This window comes from Hypomesus transpacificus, chromosome 21 (genome assembly GCF_021917145.1).
Source record: "Hypomesus transpacificus isolate Combined female chromosome 21, fHypTra1, whole genome shotgun sequence".
Taxonomy (NCBI): Eukaryota; Metazoa; Chordata; class Actinopteri; order Osmeriformes; family Osmeridae; genus Hypomesus; species Hypomesus transpacificus.
Genome location: NC_061080.1, coordinates 9,729,313 through 9,750,689, shown reverse-complemented (window position 1 = coordinate 9,750,689; position 21,377 = coordinate 9,729,313). Strand labels below are relative to the sequence as shown.

Here is a 21,377-nt window from a genome sequence, read left to right as displayed (position 1 = left end):
AAATGTTTGGCTCTGTAAACTCCCATTCAACATGCTCTCGCTCGCGATCACCCCCAGTGGAACTCTGGTGGAACTGCAACCAAATTTGGTAAAATGGGGCTTAATAGGGAGTTGCAAGGCTCTCCTTAAACAGGCTCTGGTTTTACACTCCTATTCCACAAAGGTAGTAACGTAAATAACCATCACCCTATATCAACTCTCTTGAATATAATTAAAATCCAATTATCCAACTCTTCCAAATCTTTCAAATGGTATACTTATTTATTTCCCTCTTTTACTTTAGTATAAATTCAGTTTTGCATATTTATATGTCGTGTAAATATTGGCTTGCATGCAGGTGAGGTTTATTCCTCTGATTACTCATAATAATAACCAAAGACCCCAAAATGTTCTCGGCAGCACGGTTTTTATTCTAGTAAAAAAAAAAAGTCTGTATCGTTAGCAAACACAACCAATGAAACAAATATAGCTAAGTTCTTGACTTCAAACATGGCCTCGAATTGCCAAATTCCATCCAGGGGCTTAATTTCGATCTTCAAACTGTGATTTGTTCTTCAGGAGGAACGCTGCTAAAAACTCGATTGGATTTGGAGGTCTGAAAGTGTGACAGGAAACAAATGTACATTTAATAAAGAGCCAAGCCAGGGTATATGGTGGGTCCTATGTAAAGCACATTTGTTCAGAAATTGGCCTCTGGGGTATTCTAACACTTTAAAATAACTACATATATTGGTGAAAACGATGTTGTTGTTGGTCTTTAGTCAGTGAGAATTGTGCTTGACATACCTTTCCTTGGCCAGTACGGATAACCCTTGAAGAAGGATGGGTACAACTGTCTGATCAAGATATGCCCGTGTAGGGAGAGACTGCAGGTCCACTTTCTGCTTTGACACCTTCTCTGCATTAGCTTTCTCGTTTTCCACTATTCTCTACAAGAGAAGAATGATTTAGGAAAAAGGTGGTTTGAGTATTATGAATACATAATACTCAAACCAAGACACATGGATTTATTAATCACATATCAAGGTGACAAATAATTGCATCTAAAGACATGGGATAAATAAACATTTCCCAGGCACACTCACGGTAATAGATTCAAGCCCTGAATTGTCATTAAACATTACCTGAATGTTTTCTGTCAGACCATATTCAGCATGAGGGTTTTCAGCGACCTAATGGGAAACAAATGGCACAAATAATTTAGATACACTGATGACTGTTAAATGACCCATTTAGAGCTAACTATCTAGTGCAGGGTTTCTCAAAATGGGTGCTATGACGCAAATCCAGGGGCACGGCAGAATATTTTGTACATTATATATATATATTACACACACACATATATATATTAGGGCTGCAACTAACAATTATTTTAGTAATCAATTAATCTGTCGATTCTTTTTTCGATTAATCGATGAAAAAAAAAAAAAAAAAAAAGCATTAATTTCCAACCCTTTATTCAAAAACAGAACTGACAGTGCAAATTCACAGTGCAAAACAGCTTCAGAATGTGCACAAACAGGCACACAATTTTGAAAAAGTTTTTAATAGTAGCGTGGATTTAATGCTATTTTCAGAGATGAGCAATTTATTTGAGTTTTGTTTAAAACATTTTAGAAAATTGAAAGGTTGTGGAAGTAGGCCAGACTTTATTCGAATAATCTGGTGTATATGTATGATTTTTTGACACAATTTTGAAAAGAGGTTAAGATTTGCGAGAATTAATCTCTTTTCAAAGATTAGTGATTTTCTATCATTTTATTTGAAACTTAATTGAAAAAGTAAAGGCTGTGGAAGTATACCAGACATTGTTGAGATACTCTGGTGTCTGAGGTTTTATATTCATAAAACATTTTTCAAAATTGTATGGGTAGTTTTCAACCGGTCCCTAGCACGACGCTGCAAAGTAGCGTCTTCCGAATGTGAGACGAATGTCGAATATGAAACTTAACTTCACCTCGGTCAATTAACACACCTTTGACGTATTTAGTGCGAAATGCTCCCACACCTTGGATGACTTAGGTCGTACTGATTTCTCTGCCATGTGTTTCAGAACAACGTTACTCGTCTCTCCGATGGTCTTCCCTCTACCTCCGCTTTGCTCCGCGCTCAACTAAACTTTTTTTTTTTATACTCAAAACATCTCCGCGACTTATTGAGTGGTGTAATAATCGCGCGACACAACAAATTGATAATGAAATTCGTTGCCAACGCCTTTAATAATAGATTTTAATCGATTCGTTGTTGCAGTCCTAATATATATATATATTAAAGTGAAATTAATCTAGATAACATTTTAAAAAACTATGCCCACCACTAATGAGCCATTTTAATCTAGATTAACGCCAAGATAACAGTGAGATATATATATATATATATATATATATATATATATAGAGATTAAAATGGCTCATTTGAATTCTGCCGAAGGCATTCAGAATATGTGTGCTACCCAAATAATGACTAAAAATAAGTCTTTGAGAACGGGTTTCTCAAGCCAGGTGGCGCACTAGACCAGGGGCACATCTCCTGTTTCCAAAATGCATCACAAACTGCTTGAGAAAGATGTTCTACTATGATAATTGATGATGAAAATAAATGATGTTCAATAAAATGCATTTGTGTTTATTAGATTAGTTAGCTTGGCTGATAGAGCTGTGCTGACGGGCTTGCCTTGGTTGCACTCAAATTGCGCTACATCGGTGCTTGGCCCGGCATCTTCCGCATTAGCTAAGGGATGCTTTGCGTTTAGGTGGTATTTAAGACTGGAAGAACTCCTACAGTAAACTAATTCCGCATACCACAAGGTGCAAACAACCACTAATATATATATTTTATCCAACCAAAACAGATATTCTCTGAAGTTGTTCCTTTCAGTAGCCTACAACTCGGACAAAAGGCAACAAACACCTTTTAATGTTATGTATCAGCAGATATCAGAGGCTAGCATGATGAGAAGGACACAGACAAGAGAAAAAATTGTTTCACCCGTTGTGCACTTAAATTTCTTCCTGTTTTTATCAATGCACTGCGATTACTGCACTATTCATTTAGTGAAGAATACCTTATTGCTGTTTTTTTTTCATGTTTTGAACATTACATAGACTACAGACATTGTGGATTACTGCACAAATTGTTTTGTGAAATAAATGATTATGGTTCGGAAATAAAATAATTTTAGGGTCATGACTTAATGACCCAAGGACAAATGTGGGTCCTGTGGTTAGACCACTTGAGAACCATTGCTCTACAGAGGCCGAATCCCAATACTCCCCCTTAGCCCTTCCCCGTAGCCCTTACTTAACCACTAGCCCTCGAAACTGAGGGGTAAGGGCTACATATCCCTAAAAAATGGGATGCCACTTGGTTACAGGTACGTCATCTAGCACGTATCGATATCTCCAAAGCAAGTATTGTTATGCACTGATATTAAACGAAATTCGCTGCTAATAGAGTACTGTAGATATGCTAGTGAAAGAAATACGGGACTGATGTGCAATTGAGCTCTAACATTAGCGTACCAAACTAGCGATTTTTATAAACGTTTTAATTGGGAAAATGGTTGCAAATATATATGTTCAGGACTGTGTATAACACAAAACAAGACTGTAATAATTTTTCTATCAATTAATTAAGCCGAAAATATAACATTTATCGGACTCTGGATGATCTGGCCGCCATTGTTGCCGGTCGCACAGTATTCACATAGCCCTAGGTTTCAAGTAAGCTCCCGATCTTACTTGGTTTTAAGGGGTGTATACCCCTTAGTCTTAGCCCTACCCCTAACTCAAAAAGAGTATTGGGACACCACTAGCTCTTACGGGAACACGCAAAACTAAGGGGAAGGGGTAAGGGGGAGTATTGGGATTTGCCAGAGTGCTGTGCTTCAGATGAAAAAGTGCAGAGGGGTCACACGCCAGATTCTCAACTGCAACCTCCAAAGCGTGTAACTTCAAGAAAATAGAGGAGATGGCTGTCCCTATCTTGGGCTGTTAAGCTCATACACCGCAACTTGTTGAGCACGAGGGGCATATTACAAATGCAGAGTTATCGATGCCATAACAAATATTGTATAAGACATATTGAGAAGATGGAGGAAACACTGCATTGGCCATCAATGGTATGGGTGTAAGTTGGCATAGACAGGCCATCTTTAGGTGAATGTTTACTGCAACACCAGTGTTTTACCAGTGTGCTTCAGTTACCTGGATGTATTGCAATGCACTGAACAAGACTGGTTACTTGCATCTATGTCTCTGTCTCATCATTTAACATGCAAACAATCAGAATCAGCATCACTGCCAACGGAATCAGAAGAAAAAGGTGCCTCGTATGAAAGAAACTGGTCCAAGCAACAGCAGCTTTGAGTCTGTACGACAACATTCTGGAAGAGCACGTCAAAACTGGACCAGGGAGTAGCAAGACAGATGCTGTTGGTGTCTAAATGCCAATATATTTGGAAAATAAACTATACTTCTGTGTTGTGACGGCCTATTCCAATACAGGGAAAAAACATGCTAGCTTTCCTCTCCATGCTGCCATTGCGGTTAGTGCGCTTCAGTGCTCGTTCAAACAGTGCATTGGGGATTAATAGAGTGAGTGACAGCAAAGTGAGCAGAAATGCTGATCTTCCTTAAAAACTTGCCATGGTTTGCACAAAGTGACATGCAGGACACTGGCACCTGAGGACCAGGATTGTCTACCCCTGCTGTAGGTTCTGTATACGTGTTTCTGATGATTTAGGCCTGCCATACAGCCGTTTGATTTGTCCAGTTCAGATTTAAGGAGCAGATTGCTGTTCTTGATACAACCCCAATTCCCCAAAAGTTGGGACGTTGTGTAAAATAGAATAAAAAGCAGAATACAATGATTTACAAATCTTATAAACCCATTATATTGTTGACAATAAAACTTATACAACATGTTAAATGTTCAAACTGTTGAAAAGTACAATTTTAAGGAAAGAATAAGGTTATTTTGAATTTGACGGCAGCAACACGTCTCAAAAAAGTTAGGACAAGGCCATGTTCACCACTGTGTAGCATCCCCTCTTCTTTTAACAACAGTCTGTATATGTCTGGGAACTGAGGAGACCAGTTGCTTGAGTTGTGGGAGAGGAATGTTGTCCCTTTGTGTCTGATACAGGATTCTTGCTGCTTAACAGTCCTGGGTCTTCTTTGTCATATTTTTCATTTCATGATCCGTCAAATGTTTTTAACTGGTGAAAGATCTGGACTGCAGGCAGGCCAATTCAGCACCCGGACTCTTCAATTACGGAGCCATGCAGTTGTAACAGATGCAGGATGTGGTTTAACATTGTCTTCCTAAAATATGCAAGGCCTTCCCTGAAAAAGATGTTGCCTGGATGCAAGCAAACGTTGCTCTAAACCCTTTATATACCTTTCAGCATTAATGTACCCCTATACAATCAGAAATGCAGGCTTTTTAACTGAGCGCTGATAACAAGCCGGTTGGTCCCTCTCCTCTTTTGTCTGGAGAACACAGTGTCCAAGGTTTCCAAAAACAATTTCAAATTTTTCTGACCACAGAACAGTTTTCCAACTTTGACAGCCCATTTTTTATCAGCTTTATCCCAGAGACGAAGGCAGTGTTTCTGGATCATGTTCACATGTGGGTTTTTCTTTCCATGATAGAGCTTTAACCTGCATTTGTGGATGGCACGGCAAACTATGTTCACAGACAATGAGTTCTGGAGGTGTTTCTGAGCCCATGCAATGATTTGCATTACAGAATCATGCAGAATTTATTTTTCCCCTTGTCCCTTACATTTAGATTTCTCCAGATTCTCAGAATAATTGTATTATATTTTGTACTATAAATGATATATTCAAAATCTTCGCAATTTTACGTTGAGGAACACTATTCTCAAATGGTTCCACAATATGTAGATGCAGGTTTTAGCAGATTGGTGAACCTCTGCTCATCTTTACTTCTGAGAGACTGCCTCTCTAAGATACTCTTTTTATACCCAATCATGTTACTGACCTGTTTGCAATTAACCTAGTTAGTTGCAACATTTTGTTCCAGCTGTTTATTCTTTGTCACACCTACTTTTTCAAGCCTTTTATTGCCCCCGTCGCGACTTTTTTGAGACGTGTTGCTGCCATCAAATTCAAAATTACCTTATTTTTTTCTTAAAAATTGAAGATGTAACTTATCCTGTATAAGAATGATTCTGTGTTCAGCATTCCTTGGGTGTAGAGAGAGGCCTACCCCCAAATCTGAACTTTGGGTAACATGAGGCATATGTAAACAAGGTGACCTGGGCTGACCACTCTCTTACTGGAGAGCCCATAAAAGATGTCTGGCATTATCTGTGTTGGGTGAATCATATGGTCAAGCTTATAGGGGTCAAAGAGCGCACACACTCAAACACGCACGCACAAACGTGTGCCAGATCTATGCAAGGGAGCCAATGAAAAAGAGCCATGGAACATTTGCATGCCTTTGTCTTAACCAATTACTGTAAAGTGCGGGGCTGCTCACAACATGCTAGCAGACAAACTTGTAAGCACAATGGGGTGTGATGTTTTTGTCTCCTTGCGGCCGCAAGCAATAAAGCTTTCTTAAACTTGTTCACCGACTGACTGTGCAATGCTTGATAGATTAATATTTTTGACAAAGGGGTCATTGATTGCAGAACTGAATTTACCTAGTCACAATTGAATAACGACAGTTCAGTGGGTAAAATGGACATACAGTGAACCTCAAAGTCCATTGACACCTCTTTCCTATGTAAATCTCACAATAAAAAAAATGTAGCTGTAAAAACAGTCGGCTTTGAAAAATCCCGCATCGTGACGTCACACCTTTTTTGGCTCTGGTCTGTACCTTTGTCATGCCCCAAAAGCGCGCGGCTCTGTGTACTTCCACAGAATTACAAAGAAAACCTTTTTGTAGTGTATTGAAAATGGACTACGGTGGTAAATGCAGTGTTCCAGGCTGTACAGGGAATGCTGACACTTTCCAGAGTCTTCCTAAGGAATCAAACACTCGACGGGCTGTGATGTTTGTCTATAAGAGAATCCCTTTGCGGTTCGACCCTTAATTACACATTTGCTCGGACCATTTCACCAAGGACAGTTTTGAATGAAAACCTTAAAACCAATTTAAAGAAGGATTGCTAAGCCGCTGTTGCTGAAAAGAGGTGCTGTTCCAACCGTATGCTCATCACAAATGCAAGCTGTAAGTATGATTTTGTTAGACTATTAGCAATGCTATCATCTCCTGTATCTAGCATAGGTAGAATGCTTAATACGTTTCTAAACACATCAACATACCTTACCTAGCCAATGACTAACTAGACTAGCTGTAGTCGGCATTAGAAGGGAAGCTTCCGGAAAAATAGCCAGAAAACGAATAGCAGTCTAGCCTATTGCCAACGCCTGTCTAGATTATCTCTTTGAAAGAACTGGAGAAAGGCAGGTGCTAGATACAGGATACGTTAGCATTGCTAATAACTGTTACTGACAAAATCATACTACAGCTTGTGGTTGTCGATGAACATAAGGTCGGAACGCACCTCTTTTCAGCTTCATAGCAAATCCTGCTTTACATTGTAAGTAAGTCAGACTTTATTTATATAGCACATTTCATACAATAATTGCAGCTCAAGGTGCTTAAATAATATCAACAAAAACAATACTAAAGTGTTAAAAGTAATAGATGTAAAACATATAACAAACCAAACTAGCCGCACTATATCTGCGGTCTCTCAAACCCGTCTTAGATCCGAGCTGCACTTGCAGTTTCCACACATAACAACCCAGACAAGCCGCACTCTATCTACGGTCTCTCAAATTCGTCTTAGATCCAAGCTGCACGCGCAAATGTGTCGAGGGTCAAACTGCACAGGGATCTTCTACGCTACAGTATAGACAAACATCATGCTCGTCTAGTCAATGTTAGCTAGACACTAGCTCATCTGCTTTTTATTAACTCTGATTTGCAAGGGATGCAAGAACAGCTAGATAGCGAAAACACCTAGACTGTAGGCATGTAAACTAGTTTAGCTTGCTAACGCAAGAGCATAGGTAGAATGTGTGACGATTTAGCCTAGTTTATTGGCAATGGAGATAACGTTATTTCATGTTCCTGACTGTTTCATTCAAATAAATAACCTCTGTGCTCATGTAAATCTACAATTCAAGATGCATGTTTGTCCAGATCTATTTTTCAGCAAGATTGCTAGAGCTAACTGAAGCTGAGTTGAGTCACGATAGTTTGTTTGCTAAGCTGTAGTGCTAACGTTACCCACCTAAGGCAATCCTGTTTGCTTCGACAACAGAAGTGGAAACGTACACATTTCAAATGATTTCTAGTCAATCTGTTGAAACCAGTGTTGTGTAGACCAGTGTTTCCCAACCAGTGTGCCGCGGCACACTAGTGTGCCGTGAGAGATCGTCAGGTGTGCCGTGGGAAATGATCTAATATCACCTAATCAACCTGTAATAAAGTGTGGCAAATACAAAAAAAAAATGCAATTATTAAAAAAACGGAAAACAAATATTTCCCCCAAAAACAGTTCTTCATGCTTTGGCTTTTGCCTACTAGCGTTTTACCGCTTTGTGAGTGCTTTGGTTCGCGTGAGTTCTAAATACTGTTAAGTTAGTTATTTTTCCAAAACGGAAGCTAGCTAGCTTTTGTTAGCTTCCGTTACCTAGCAAAATACTCGTACCAATGCTACTACCTGCTAGTTAGCCTCCTGATTTAAATTTTTTAAGCCATACTATAGCGTTTGTCATTTAGTTTTTCTCTATCGGAAAAAAGTCGAGGAGCAAGAGGAACTCATTGAACTGAAACAAGATCGTGGTTTAAAGCTAAACTTTGCTGATCTTCCTTTGGACAGTTTGTGGTTATCTATGGCCAAGGAGTTCCCCATTCTAGCCAAAAAAGCTATTTTGACATTACTCCCGTTTTCAACCACATATCTGTGTGAGCTGAGCTTCTCAAGCTTGACTGCGATAAAAACTAAAAACAAAGAGACAGAGATGTTGAGGAAGAGCTTCGTGTGTGTCTTTCTACCATTACTGCCAGGATATCCATTTTGTGTTCATCGAAACAGCCCCAGGTTTCCCACCAAGTATAAATACATTAAGGAACTATATTATTAACTATATGTATTATAATAAAGGTCATCTAATCTAATATGTACTGTGTTAGTGTCATTTTGTGTCATTTTGGTTGGTGGTGTGCCCCAGGATTTTCTAAATGTAAAAAATGTGCCGCGGCTCAAAAAGGTTGGGAAACACTGGTGTAGACACAAAAAATGTATTTGTTCGTTTTTATTTCAAGTGTTCACCATCTTGTTTCAGTGAGTGTTGGCCGTGTTGCGTCTTAAACCAACCAATCAGCACGCAGCTCATCTATATATTCAGGAGCATACCATAAAAGGAGAAAACATATTGTTTTTTCCCGGGAAACTGTCACTGGATGTATCAGGGGGCATAGAACAGCACCCGGGCCATTTTCAGCCCAACCAATGTTACATAGCCTATTCGGAGACCTTAAGGAACAGTGTGAAATACCCCAAAAACCCAGTCAATCACCCCTTTAAAATGGTAAATGTCATCAGTTTAAACATTTGACATGTTGTATATGTTATATTGTGAATAACAATGAGTTTGAGATTTGTAAACCATTGTATTCTGTTTTTTATTTTATTTTACCCAACATCCCAATTTTGGGGGGTTTTATAGTGTAGATGTGTATCTCTACTCAGTTCTTGCAAGCCTTATTATGAAGTTGTCAATTTGCCATCTAGCCTAATTTGGCACTTTTTGAAATTGTCTTATTACTTTTGTAAGAATTTACAGAAATCTACGTACTAGTAGTTCATCATGCAGTGATGTGCATATTATTATTATTTTTTTATAGTCATTTGCTCCAACGGCGCTGCCACCATATTTCAAATCAGAAATCTTGTTATCATTATACAGGGCTCTCAAGTTTTATCAAAAGTTTGGCATGAGATTATAATGCTCATCAACTTTTGGGTACTTTGGGTGGCATTTAACTCTGTATTACTCGAGACTACGGAGCCCCAGACACGACATCCACCCCCCCCAAAAAAGAATTTGTGCCCACAAAATGCAAATTCATGGCCACGAAATGCAAATTCATGGCCACAAAATGCTATGTAAGGGATAATGTATAGAACGCCGTTGTCATTATTGGGAAAATAAACCCCTTCAGAGCGAAACAACACTCCGTTTCGCGTCGGGGTGTTGTTTGCCCTGTCGGGGCTTATTTTCCCGATAATGACCGGCGTTCTATACAGTATCCCGCTTATTACACGGCTACTTGCCCTGTACATGCCCTGTAAGGTGACCTTGGGTGCTTTGAAAGGCGCCCTCAAATAAAATGAATTATTATTATTATTATTACTTGCCAACAAAATTATTTTACAGTGTCTTTTTACAATTTATTTGTTACCATTCGTAGTGTTGATCAGCAGAGAACTAGTTCGCCAAAGACGTTGAACTTCATAGACTGAACATTCTTTAGACTTCAAATCAGCTGACGTCGCTAAGCAACGGAGTACGCTGGGGTTGAAAAGTTACCGGACTACTTGGTGTGCTACGAAAGATGTGAATCAGAAACAAAAAGGCCACTTTCCTTGACAGCGGTCTGTTGTACATAGCAACGGTCTGTTATCAGAAAATAATTGACCGCAGAACGTTGGGAAGCCCTATTCATGAATAGAGCTTTCTACCACGTTAAGAACAGCCGTGTAATAATTTGGGGATAACGACGTAGCCTAACTATATTGCGGGCAGTTCTGCTATACCCTTGTGGGGCACATATACCCAGAGCAAGCTAAAGGTGCAGTCATGGACAGAGATGATTTGATTGCAGTGTTTCCCACACATAGACTAATGTGTGGCGGTGCGCCACAGAATCAACACCGGCCGCCACATTGCGTTTCGTAAAAAACATTTTTTTATCGCTATTTAGGTTAAAACACGCAGCGTATTCGTTCAGCTGCATTTCCTTTCCCCTGCTCTCCCTCCGTCTCTCTGTCACTCATGCGTCTTTCTCACATATGCACACAGTCACAACGTCAACACACGTTAGCAACAATGCATACATATGCCGTTCTAGTAAGACCGACAGCTATATCAGCTAGCCTTCAGTATTAGTGCCGTAGCTATAAGTCGAGGAAAGTTGAGGCTACTTTTCGCTAGGTATCTTACTCACATTTACATTTAGTCATTTAGCAGACGCTCTTATCCAGAGCGACTTGCAGTACTCGAAGTTTCCCCTTCGGTCGTTTTGGTGAGAAGTCTCAAGAGCTAGCTACTTACCCGGCGTCATGGAGCCGACCAGTTAAATAGTTGTTTAGCACTAGCGTTGCTACATGCATAATGCAGAAATGATATGTTAGTTGTTGTAAATTTTGTGAAGGTGTGACCCCCCCCCCCCCCCCCGGTCTGACAACCCACACCCCTCCCCGCCACAATTAGATTTCTAATCTGTGGGAAACACTGGATTGTATTTTAGGCTGGTGAATGACCGTGGTAAAGTTGGTTTAAAGTTCGATATTCAACAGATATTCGGACGTAAAAAAAAAAAAGTAGTATTTTGATCGATATTGTGAGTACAACCCAAGTCTGCACGCTTGGCCATAACTACAACAGTGACCTTAGAGAACTACAACTCTGAATTAACTTGTCTAAAACGCCCCCGAGCGTGGTGTACTGTGGGAAGGCAAGCAGTGCAGAACATTACGCACCATTAGTCAATGCTTTTGGCTGCCTAAACAACTCGTATGGTTAGAGACCATCAACAAATTACACGTTTCAAAAGTCAAAAGCTTCTCAACAACATGAACAAGGAGAATCAAAATAATGTTAAACTGTTGAAGATGTATGCATTCATGCTGTAGAGCCTTTATTTAGTTTTCATCTCAAGTTATTAAAATGTTATTATTTATTCAAAATAAACCTGTGTGAGCATCAGCTCCAGCAGGACATCATTATGGAGCATCTTTTGTAAGACTCCTGGTGATATTACCACCACATAGTTCGTCTTTTGGAGTCTTCCTGAGCTGCTGATGGTAGTAGTTGTTCACACCTTTGTGGATCGATCTGGCAATTTTACCTCTTCTCGGGAAGCTTGCATACCAAAATGTTCTTTCCTTTTTTGCATGAGTGACTTCTCCTAATCTCAGCACTTCGATGGTCATGCTTTTTTGTTGTGATTATGGGCTATTGTTTTCTCTTTAAGACACAGCTTTGCATGTCTTAAATGTGCAAACTGCAGATACATGCAGGTATAGTGACATTGTTTTACAATAGTGTGTAGCTTTAACATGTTGATTAGGGCTGCCGCGATTTGTCGACATCATCGACGACGTAGACGCTGAAAATGCGTCGACATCAATATTTAAATACAAAAAACGCTTCCATTCATTGTAACAAATGTTCTTCTTCAATATCACAACGTAATTGGTGCTTGCATGACGTCAGTCGTTGTTGGCTCAAGTCATTGGTCGGCTCCAATATCATGGCAGCTGCAGCAGAGTCCGACTTTCACCAAATAACCGAGGCTTCAAAAGTATGGGAATACTTCGACTTAACGCTATCACCAAACAATAAGGTGGTTTGCACACTGTGCAAAGTTGCAATGGCATACCACAGCAGCACATGCACTATGCACGAGCACCTGAAAAGAAAACATACAGGCGCTATATACTGGATGATTGACTGCCAGAAAAGGCAAAACCACCGTTGTCTGGTGTTGTCTATTCATGTTTATTAGGGAAAGCCTTTTTAATGTTGTCACTGTAGCTGCTAAATACACACATTATTAAAGCTATAAAGTTGTCTGCCTGCTACCCAAGAGTTTATTCTACGTTGGTTGATAGGATGGCTCTCTTGGTTAGCTCTTGCTATTTAGCTAACTTGTTAACCGTAACCATGACACGTTGCTAGGACGATGGAGGCGTATGAAGCGATTTAAAAGACGTTAGCCCTACTCCGGCTGTAGTGTGTAGTAAATGTAGACTACCTGGTTCTTAGATAATTGGCGAGTATCGCTATCAAATCATTACCGAACTGGCATAAGCACCAGCCCAGAACCAGCAACTTGGAATTTTTGGTTTAAAAGGGGTGTGTATTCCTGTATGTTGGGATATGTTATGTACCTTATCTAAATATTTTAAATAACGTTGGAGTTGATAGTTTAAACTTACAATTTTACTTTAATTTGTAAGCCTTTGTTTGTTTTTCAATTACATATACAGTTTGTTGTTTTCAAAATGTCTTCTTTTTTTTGTGTGTGTGAAAATGAATCGTTTAGATTAATCGACAAATCGATAAAATAGTCTACAGATTAATCGATAGAAAAATTGTCGTTAGTGGCAGCCCTAATGTTGATATTTAAATGACATAGAACAGCAGGGCTGGACTGGGACAAAAAACTCTGAGCCGCTGCATCTGACACAAGAAACAGCGGGGGAAGGGTGGAGCCTGTTAAGAGAAGTGATTAGGATATCCCAGTGTCAGCATGTAGAAATAACCAATGCCGTCCCAGTTTCATGGGCCGGTCGATGGGCAATTTATTATTCTTTTTATTACGTTTTTATTTTAACCGGTTCAAAAGGTGCCTCAGCCAGCCGTTTTTTTGCCCGATATAAGAGATTACCAGTCCAGGCCTATTTGACTTTACAGACTTTTACACCTGACTCCACTTCCTAGGAGTAGAAGAGTTTGGACATGTCACTGTCATTAACACAAATTGTCATTAAATAAGAGAAAGACTCAGCCTCCAAATGGACTTGTACAAATGTACTTTCTTAGCAGTTAAACAGAGCTTTGAAATGTACAAGTCACATGACCAAAAAGCTATTGAATTGATTGTTTGAAATATTCAAAAATTCATCTAAAATAGTGTGAGGTGAAAATAAACCAAATAAAGGCTGTGCAACATGTATACAGTCAGTGAACACTCAAACGAATTAGGATTATAGGTCACATGACCAAAACGCTATTGAAGTTCATTTTGAATAAAGAATTATTATTTTTTATAACAAGATAAAAATGAAAAAAATAAAGGCTGTGCAGCATGAATGCATACATCTTCAACAGTTTAACATTATTTTGATGCTCCTAGATCAGGGGTGTCCAATCCTGGTCCTCGAGGGCCACTGTCCTGCATGTTTTAGATGTTTCCCTGCTCCAGCACACCTGATTCAAATGAATGGTCATTACCCGGCTTCCACAGAGCTTGATAACGATCCATTCATTTGAAACTGTGCTGGAGCAGGGAAACATCTAAAACATGCAGGACAGTGGCCCTCGAGGACCAGGATTGGACACCCCTGTCCTAGATCATGTTGTTGAGAAGCTATTGACTTTTGGAACACGTAATTTGTTGATGGCCCCAAATGAACGTCTATGCAGCCCTAAGTGCCGCTTATACACAACAGTGACACTGACAGATCGAAAGCTAGCTAGTAGAGACAATATAAAGATGGAAAACCAGGCTAAGAAACGTAAACGTAATTACCTTCACTAGACAATGTTTTATCAATTGAAAAAACAGATGTTTGTTAGTTAACATAAAGCTCCAAAACTATTTTTTGCTGAAATCAGCCCCAAAAAATCGTAGAGCTAACCCTACCGGTGACAGCAGCAGTGCACCCGGTGAGCTGCATGTCCACGGTGCTGAAATGATACAGAGCCCATCGTTGTATTTATGATAAGTTTGGTTCAGTGTCAGTCACACACTTTTTTTCTTCTTTGCTTTTGTTAATGGGGATGTTTGAGCTGTTTTTTTTTTTTTCTAAGTCAGCCCAGACAGCTGAAAATACACTGCGCTAATCAATTAAGCAGTGAAGTTGCCGTGCATGAAAGGGCAAAGCTTATTCCAACGTAAAATGCTGCATAATTGTATATCGGGCCCCCAGATGCTTAAATGTCACATGATATGCTGTTTTTGGATGCTTTTATATGGGCCTTAGTGGTCCCCTAATACTCTATCTGAAGTCTCTTTCCCAAAATTCAGCCTTGGTGCAGAAAAGGCGGATATCGCGCACCCCATAACAGCAGAATGGTTATCCAAATAACACAGAAGTGTACAACACTCGCGTTACAGCATGTGTATTAACACACATACTTGATGCTATTTACCTTTACATTAGCGACAGTAACTCAGCTGTTAGCTGCATAGCTAATGTTAAAGCCACATTATAAGGGTAGCAAGCTCGGTAACCATATAGAGTAAAGCAACAAAATGATATAGCTTTTCAATAATGATATAATGATATAGGTTTGTAGCTGGACCAAGGAGAGTTAGTACTGATCCAGAATTTTATTTCAGCAAGGCCAGCTTTATATTAGCAAAAGTTGAGGAAACAGTCGTGGCTGAAATGTTTGGCGCAGACATACAAAACTTGGAAGTTGGGTCGGCGCATTTCCAGAGAAAATAAAATTAAGACAAATACTTAAAATACTTATGTTTTCCTTTGTACATCCAAACTGAGCAAATGTAATGCTCGTTTGCAAGCCATGATGTCTTTCGAGGACACGGTCATTGCACGGTCATAGCTCAGTTTCTCATGGGCGGGCAAAGCAGAGAGAGGGGAGGTAACCTTCCTCCTTGTGACGTCACAAGGACGAGATTTTCAAACCGAGCGTTTGAGCTTTCATTTTCCCCAAAGGTGGAGAAGAATGACCAGGGCTTGGTTTACACCTATCGAAATTTCTAGCCTCTGGGGGACCAAAGGCAAGCTAGGGGAACTCATATTAATGTTAAATAACCTCCTAAAGTGAAGTTTTCATGTCATGTGACCTTTAAGGCCGCTGCTGCCTGAAGGCCAACGTAATTGATAAATAACGATTAAGCAAATCTTTTATGAGCTAGAATAGAGCAATTATTTGTTTGTAAACATTCGGGATGCGCGCGCAATGTGGTTGCAGAAACCCGGGAAAGGATAGCGTTTAAAACGGCAAAAAGACCACACGGATAATACAAATAGTTAGATTAGAAGACCAAAAAGGTCGAGGAGGACAGCTTTTAAGAGAAAAAGCGATTCCCCATTGATCTGTCACATCAGAATTTTGATTTGGGTGATGAGTCTTGAAATTTGAGTGAGAATGTCGCCCGGTAGACCGCATAGTCGGGCGGCAGCCATGTCTTCACCGCATGTCAAAGTTCATAATTTTACAGTTTTACAGTGAATTCTACATCTAAAAAGTCGAGCAGGGCAGCTTTCAAGAGATATGGGAATTCTGCTTTTAGCCAGCTGGTCCGATTATTTTTGTGGTATGTTTAAAACTGGCAATCTGTATGAGACTGCGTCCCTGTTACACTGTTTTGACGTTAGCCTCAGTCAGACTCGCTCACTGGCAGTGTGCACAATGTTGTATTTCACTCCATTCTACACCAGAAACGTCAGGGAGGACTGCCTATACTAGATACGAGCCTGATGAAGATAGCCAGCATCTCGGATTTCTTTAACCAAGCATGTTTCATTCATCATTTGCCTGAGAAAGCGACCTCCATTAGCCAGGCTAGTTTTGCCCGATCATTTGGTAAGGCTATTTAAGGGTATGGGGGTCAAGTGACTTTTGTGCATAGACAAGTGATTTGTAAATGTACTTGTCCAAAGGACAAGTGCCTAAAAAAGTTAATATCAAGCCCTGCAATCCAGTGGCCAGAGATATATGATGACATATGATCGACACTCCAAGTGTATTATTCACCTTATTCTGGAAGTCACGATGGGTGCGGCCATCCGCGTACTCATTTCCACTTTATAACGGTACTAAAAGAGAATGTCTTAAACAGGCTCTGGTACTAATTTATAGAGATGAGATGCCCAGTTTGTGGCTGCCATAACAGCTGGAGAAAACGGAATCAGACCCTGTATTATCATTGTTTTGACCATGGTAAGAAGAGGTCCGAGTGCTGTGCGCCGACATACTTTGCATCAACCTCCAACCAAAGTTGAGGATCTGCATCCCTGGCTGAAGGCACTGAATTTAAAAAACCTTTTATCTGCTCGTATCACTTGCAACATCAAGTGTGTAATAAGAGAAAAACTAGCTAGGTTAAATTTTAGTATGTTTTAGTATTCTCAATGTACGATATTAGTAGATACTAGTGCTGTCAGTTTAACGCGTTATTAACGGCGTTAACGCAAACCCAAATTAACGGCGTACATTTTTTTATCGCGCGATTAACGCTCTTTTTGACCTAGCAAACTTTGTAGTTTTTTTTCACATTCTGTTGCAACAACCACTGACGTTACAAAAACTACAATACCACACCGGATCTAGCTAGACCGGAAACAAAACAACAGGCATGCCACACACACTTGTTTGGGCTTGCGAGCCGGCTAATCAGTCGTAGCAGAGCCCGTTTACGGATATTAGACATTCTCTGGTAGGAGGCTAACCTTATGTTTTGAGTTGATTGCCAGCGCCACACGCCGAAATGGATGCCAATAAGATTCTGAATGGAAAGTTTACTTTTAAAAGGTTGCCAAATGGTTCCATTGACAAGACCAAAGTGATCAGTGTGTTCTGTCGTTGTGAACTGAGCCGGAGGGAATGAGCTATCATCGCAGCACGTCGTGAAGTGGAAAATAGAATTTTGATGGCACACAGCCAAGCACACAGCTGATGCGAATTCTCCGCCTGCTCGTCAAAGCCGGGCGATTGCAATGTTGTTTTCAATTTAAAAAAAAAACATTTGCACGAAGCAATCCGAACCACTTTTTCATGTCGATAAGAGCATTACAATTTGAAAAAAGAATGGATGAAAAAGAAATCAAGGGACATTTAAAATAGATACAAATGTGAGATTAATTGAGATTAATCGCGAGTTAACTATGACATTGATGCGATTAATCGCGATTAAATATTTTAATCGATTGACAGCTCTAGTAGATACAAGATTATAACCAAATGTATGGGCGTGGCTGTGAGCAAAACAACTGCTGCAGTGCATCTAAATGTAATGTAAAGCTTTTGAAACAACGCAGCATTAAAATGATTTAAGTCTTTTCTAATTGTCATTAGATAGGAGGGAAGAATACTTGTGCACACCCTATATCATGTACGTTTTAACAAGTTGCATAAAGCTTGTACCAAAGACCCTCGATGAAATAGTTGTTACTATTTATTATTAATTTGTGTAATTTGACACTCATACATTTGCAGTTTCTGGCTAATAGCAGAGACCTGGTGTAAAAACAAGAGCCTCAAGTAGATAAAGAAGAAGCTAAAGTTCTACTGCTAACAATGTTAGCTGGTCGGTTTTGCGGGGGAATCTCAAATACATGTACTGACTGTAAAATTTATCAAACAACAGAATTCTAGAGGGCCTAAGCTTTCAAACAAAGTATAGGGAATGCACTTGCCCTGCAGTGAAATTGTTAGAACATCTTATGTTTGTGGCTAATGTAACTTTTCACAGCATAGCAGAGCGCAGGGCAGCGATTTAACCGGCAAACAAATTATATAAACACTTAAAAGTCGTTTTCAAGCCATCCAGTGAAAGGGTGTATTGCTGACTTGTTGTAGCACATGAACATAGCACATCTGGCACAAATCAACCAAATTATTTAATATTTTAGCAGCGGGACTTCCCGGTTGAAGTATTTGAGTGAGTAATTGAATCATTCATTCAAACCAAGTAAAAAAATACAATTCAGATAAATTAAACATTTTAAATAGACTTCAGCAATTAACAAATTATGTTATTTTGTTTAGTTGTTTGTTCAGAATTGTGATCTCTATTTTATTCTCAATTTATTCAGAATCGTGTAGCCTAGCTCTAATACAGAGCTTGTGTATGTATCATTTTGTTCTATTTAAAGTCATGTATAGAAGGTAGGGCCCGAAAATGACTCAAGCCCAGGGGCCCCCAGCGCCCTAAATCCTGCCCTGACAAGCCCAAAAAAAATGTCAAGCCCTGCGCGTAGTAGGCAGGGAAATCAGGGACAAAAGTTTTGTTAATTCAACAAAAGAAAAACTAAAACTTGACATTGAAAATGTAAGTTTTGGTCGAAAACTTGAAGAATAAAACCATGTATTCAAACCATGTATATTTCAGGTTGATTACAATTTCGATAATATTATTTTGAATAAGTTATTGGTGGCCAAGCCGCAAAGCGGCGACGCCACCTTAAGTGTTTTCTACGTATTCTTCTTATTGTTGGAATGCTGCTTTAGCATTCCAAGTATTGTTCTTTGAATCTTTATTCAACTTCTTCATATTCTTCTTCTTCCATTTCTTCCGCGACACCTTTCAGCGCCTTCAAATCTTCATCTATTAAAACCGTTCAGCTATCAAAAAATTCAGCAGTTTCAGGCCATGGGCGCTGTGACTTTTCAGCTTTGTACCTCTTATGCTTGAATTAATATAAATCAATATTCATAATATTTTTAACATGGGTTTCCAATGGAGTTCTTTCAAATCCTCTCAAACTTCTTAAAACTTCTTCAACTTCCAAATCCTTCTTCTTCCTCAATCCTTCAGCTACAGCCACCATTTAAACTTTGAAATTTTGACAAAACCCTAAACTAATTTTAAATAATTCAGCTTCTATTCAACTTCTATTCAACTGGAAAAAATAAATAATTGGAGCCGTAAAAAAAACTTTGAATCTGAAAACATAAAACGTGAAACTATGTGAAAATATTAAAGTGAAAAATGAAAATTAATAACTTATTCAAAATAATTCCAGAATTTAATCTAAATTTAATTCAACCTGAAACTTCTTTTTTCTTTGAATACATGGTTATATTTTTTCAAGTTTTCGACCAAAACTAAAATTTTCAATGTCAAACTTTAGTTTTTCAACTATAGATTTTTTTTCGAATTAACAAAACATTTGGCCCTGATTTAGCTCCATACTTTCATATTCGCCACAGCAAATATGAGATCCGACTTGAAAATCGCCAGTAATATGTGGGTGGATTTGTGACGAATCTGGTGATAGAGGCAGACTGATAGGTGAACGCACAGCTGGGGAACCAGATAGTGTGGCAACCAGTTGGGCGATAACGCTGGTCGTAGCGGTGCTAAAAAACTCTATAATATATATCTGTTGAATATCAAACTTCAAACCAACTTTACCACGGTCATTCACCAGCTTAAATACAAAACAATCAAACATCTCTATCCATGACTGCACCTTTAGCTTGCTCTGGGTATATGTGCCCCACACAGGTATAGCAAAACTGCCCACCAAGTTAGGCTGCGTCGTTATCCCCAAAATAGCATTTCGTGGCCACGAAATCTTTTTTTCTTCCGGATGTCATGTCTGGGACTCCGTACGAGACCGCTCTCAACTCGGCAGAAAACCTAACTCCGTATGCCTGCATATATTGTGTATAGCGGGACAAGTTATCCCTCCCTTCTCAGCGTGAGAAACACACGGCGTTGCGTGAGAAATGGTTGATATTCGTGAGTTTCACGGCGAATGCTTCAAACTTGAGAGCCCTAATTATAACCATCTTTTATCATCACGTCCTGAAAATAAAGCTATTCACACGTTTACTTACAGGAGTATGCCCCTCCATGGATTGATCTGCGTCAATGTGATCTGTTGGAAAGTAGTTGAAAGCAGTGTTAGATGCTAACTACACCTAGAACAACCCGTAAACGGCTTTAGCATGACAACCAACTATAATCGGAACTGGTATGCTTGAAGAAGGTTGCAATGTAGCTAAACTAGCTAGCTATGCTACTTACTGTAGCATTTTTTGAGGCTTTGTATGTAATTACGTTACACAGGCAACTAGCGTTACATCTACGTTGTTAGCAATTGGTTTGTTATTCATTTGAAATAAGCGTTTGCTAGCAAACTCAAACGACTCATCAACTAGCTTAAATGCAGTTTGCAAGCTATTAGAGCTAGCTAACTGGCTAAACGTACATTGATGTTCCTAACAGCTAGCCAGCTAGTTACAAATGAATGAACAATTACCGAGCAAGTGGCGGGTGGCGTTATCGATAGCTGCACAACGCTTCTACTACTAGCTAGTACTGTAGGCTACTGGGCCAACTGTTGTTGTTAGCTAGCGCTAGCTAGCTTTTAGGCTAGTGTTAGCTAACACAGCGTTATCCTGTATTTAATGACTCCCACGCCACATTACGGGTAGAATGATTACAGAATTCACTGAGTGAGATTCATATTTTTGACATAGTTGATATTCTCAGCTCAAAGAAACACATAATAATGGAATACTCAAGTATAAAGCAAAAATAAGCCCGTTCGTCCAACGACGAAGCACTCACCATCCGCCATGTTTGTTGTTAGTATTTAAGCAATAAGCGTGCTGTACGCTAATTACGTGGTCCGTGGTTACAAAGCAAAAAAAGACTGTCCTATGGGCGCA

General features: G+C 39.4%; 1 protein-coding gene across 1 annotated transcript; it reads right to left on the bottom strand.

The window, feature by feature from the left end:
• Nucleotides 1-389: 389 nt before the first annotated feature.
• Nucleotides 390-21,365, bottom strand: dpy30 (dpy-30 histone methyltransferase complex regulatory subunit). Its single transcript, XM_047043623.1, has 5 exons — nt 21,277-21,365; nt 20,541-20,581; nt 1,125-1,172; nt 787-929; nt 390-595 (listed from the first exon to the last, which is right to left on the bottom strand). The coding sequence occupies exons 1-5, from the start codon at nt 21,284-21,286 to the stop codon at nt 523-525; spliced, it is 315 nt and encodes a 104-aa protein (XP_046899579.1). The 5' UTR covers nt 21,287-21,365; the 3' UTR covers nt 390-522.
• Between the last annotated feature and the right edge of the window lie 12 nt (nt 21,366-21,377).

Excerpts from the sequence above, each read along its gene's own strand:
- dpy30 (XM_047043623.1), bottom strand. Across the intron at positions 930-1,124 it reads GTCTGACAGAAAACATTCAG|AGAATAGTGGAAAACGAGAA; the intron begins GTAATGTTTAAT and ends CTTCTCTTGTAG. Across the intron at positions 596-786 it reads TCCGTACTGGCCAAGGAAAG|ACCTCCAAATCCAATCGAGT; the intron begins GTATGTCAAGCA and ends TCACACTTTCAG.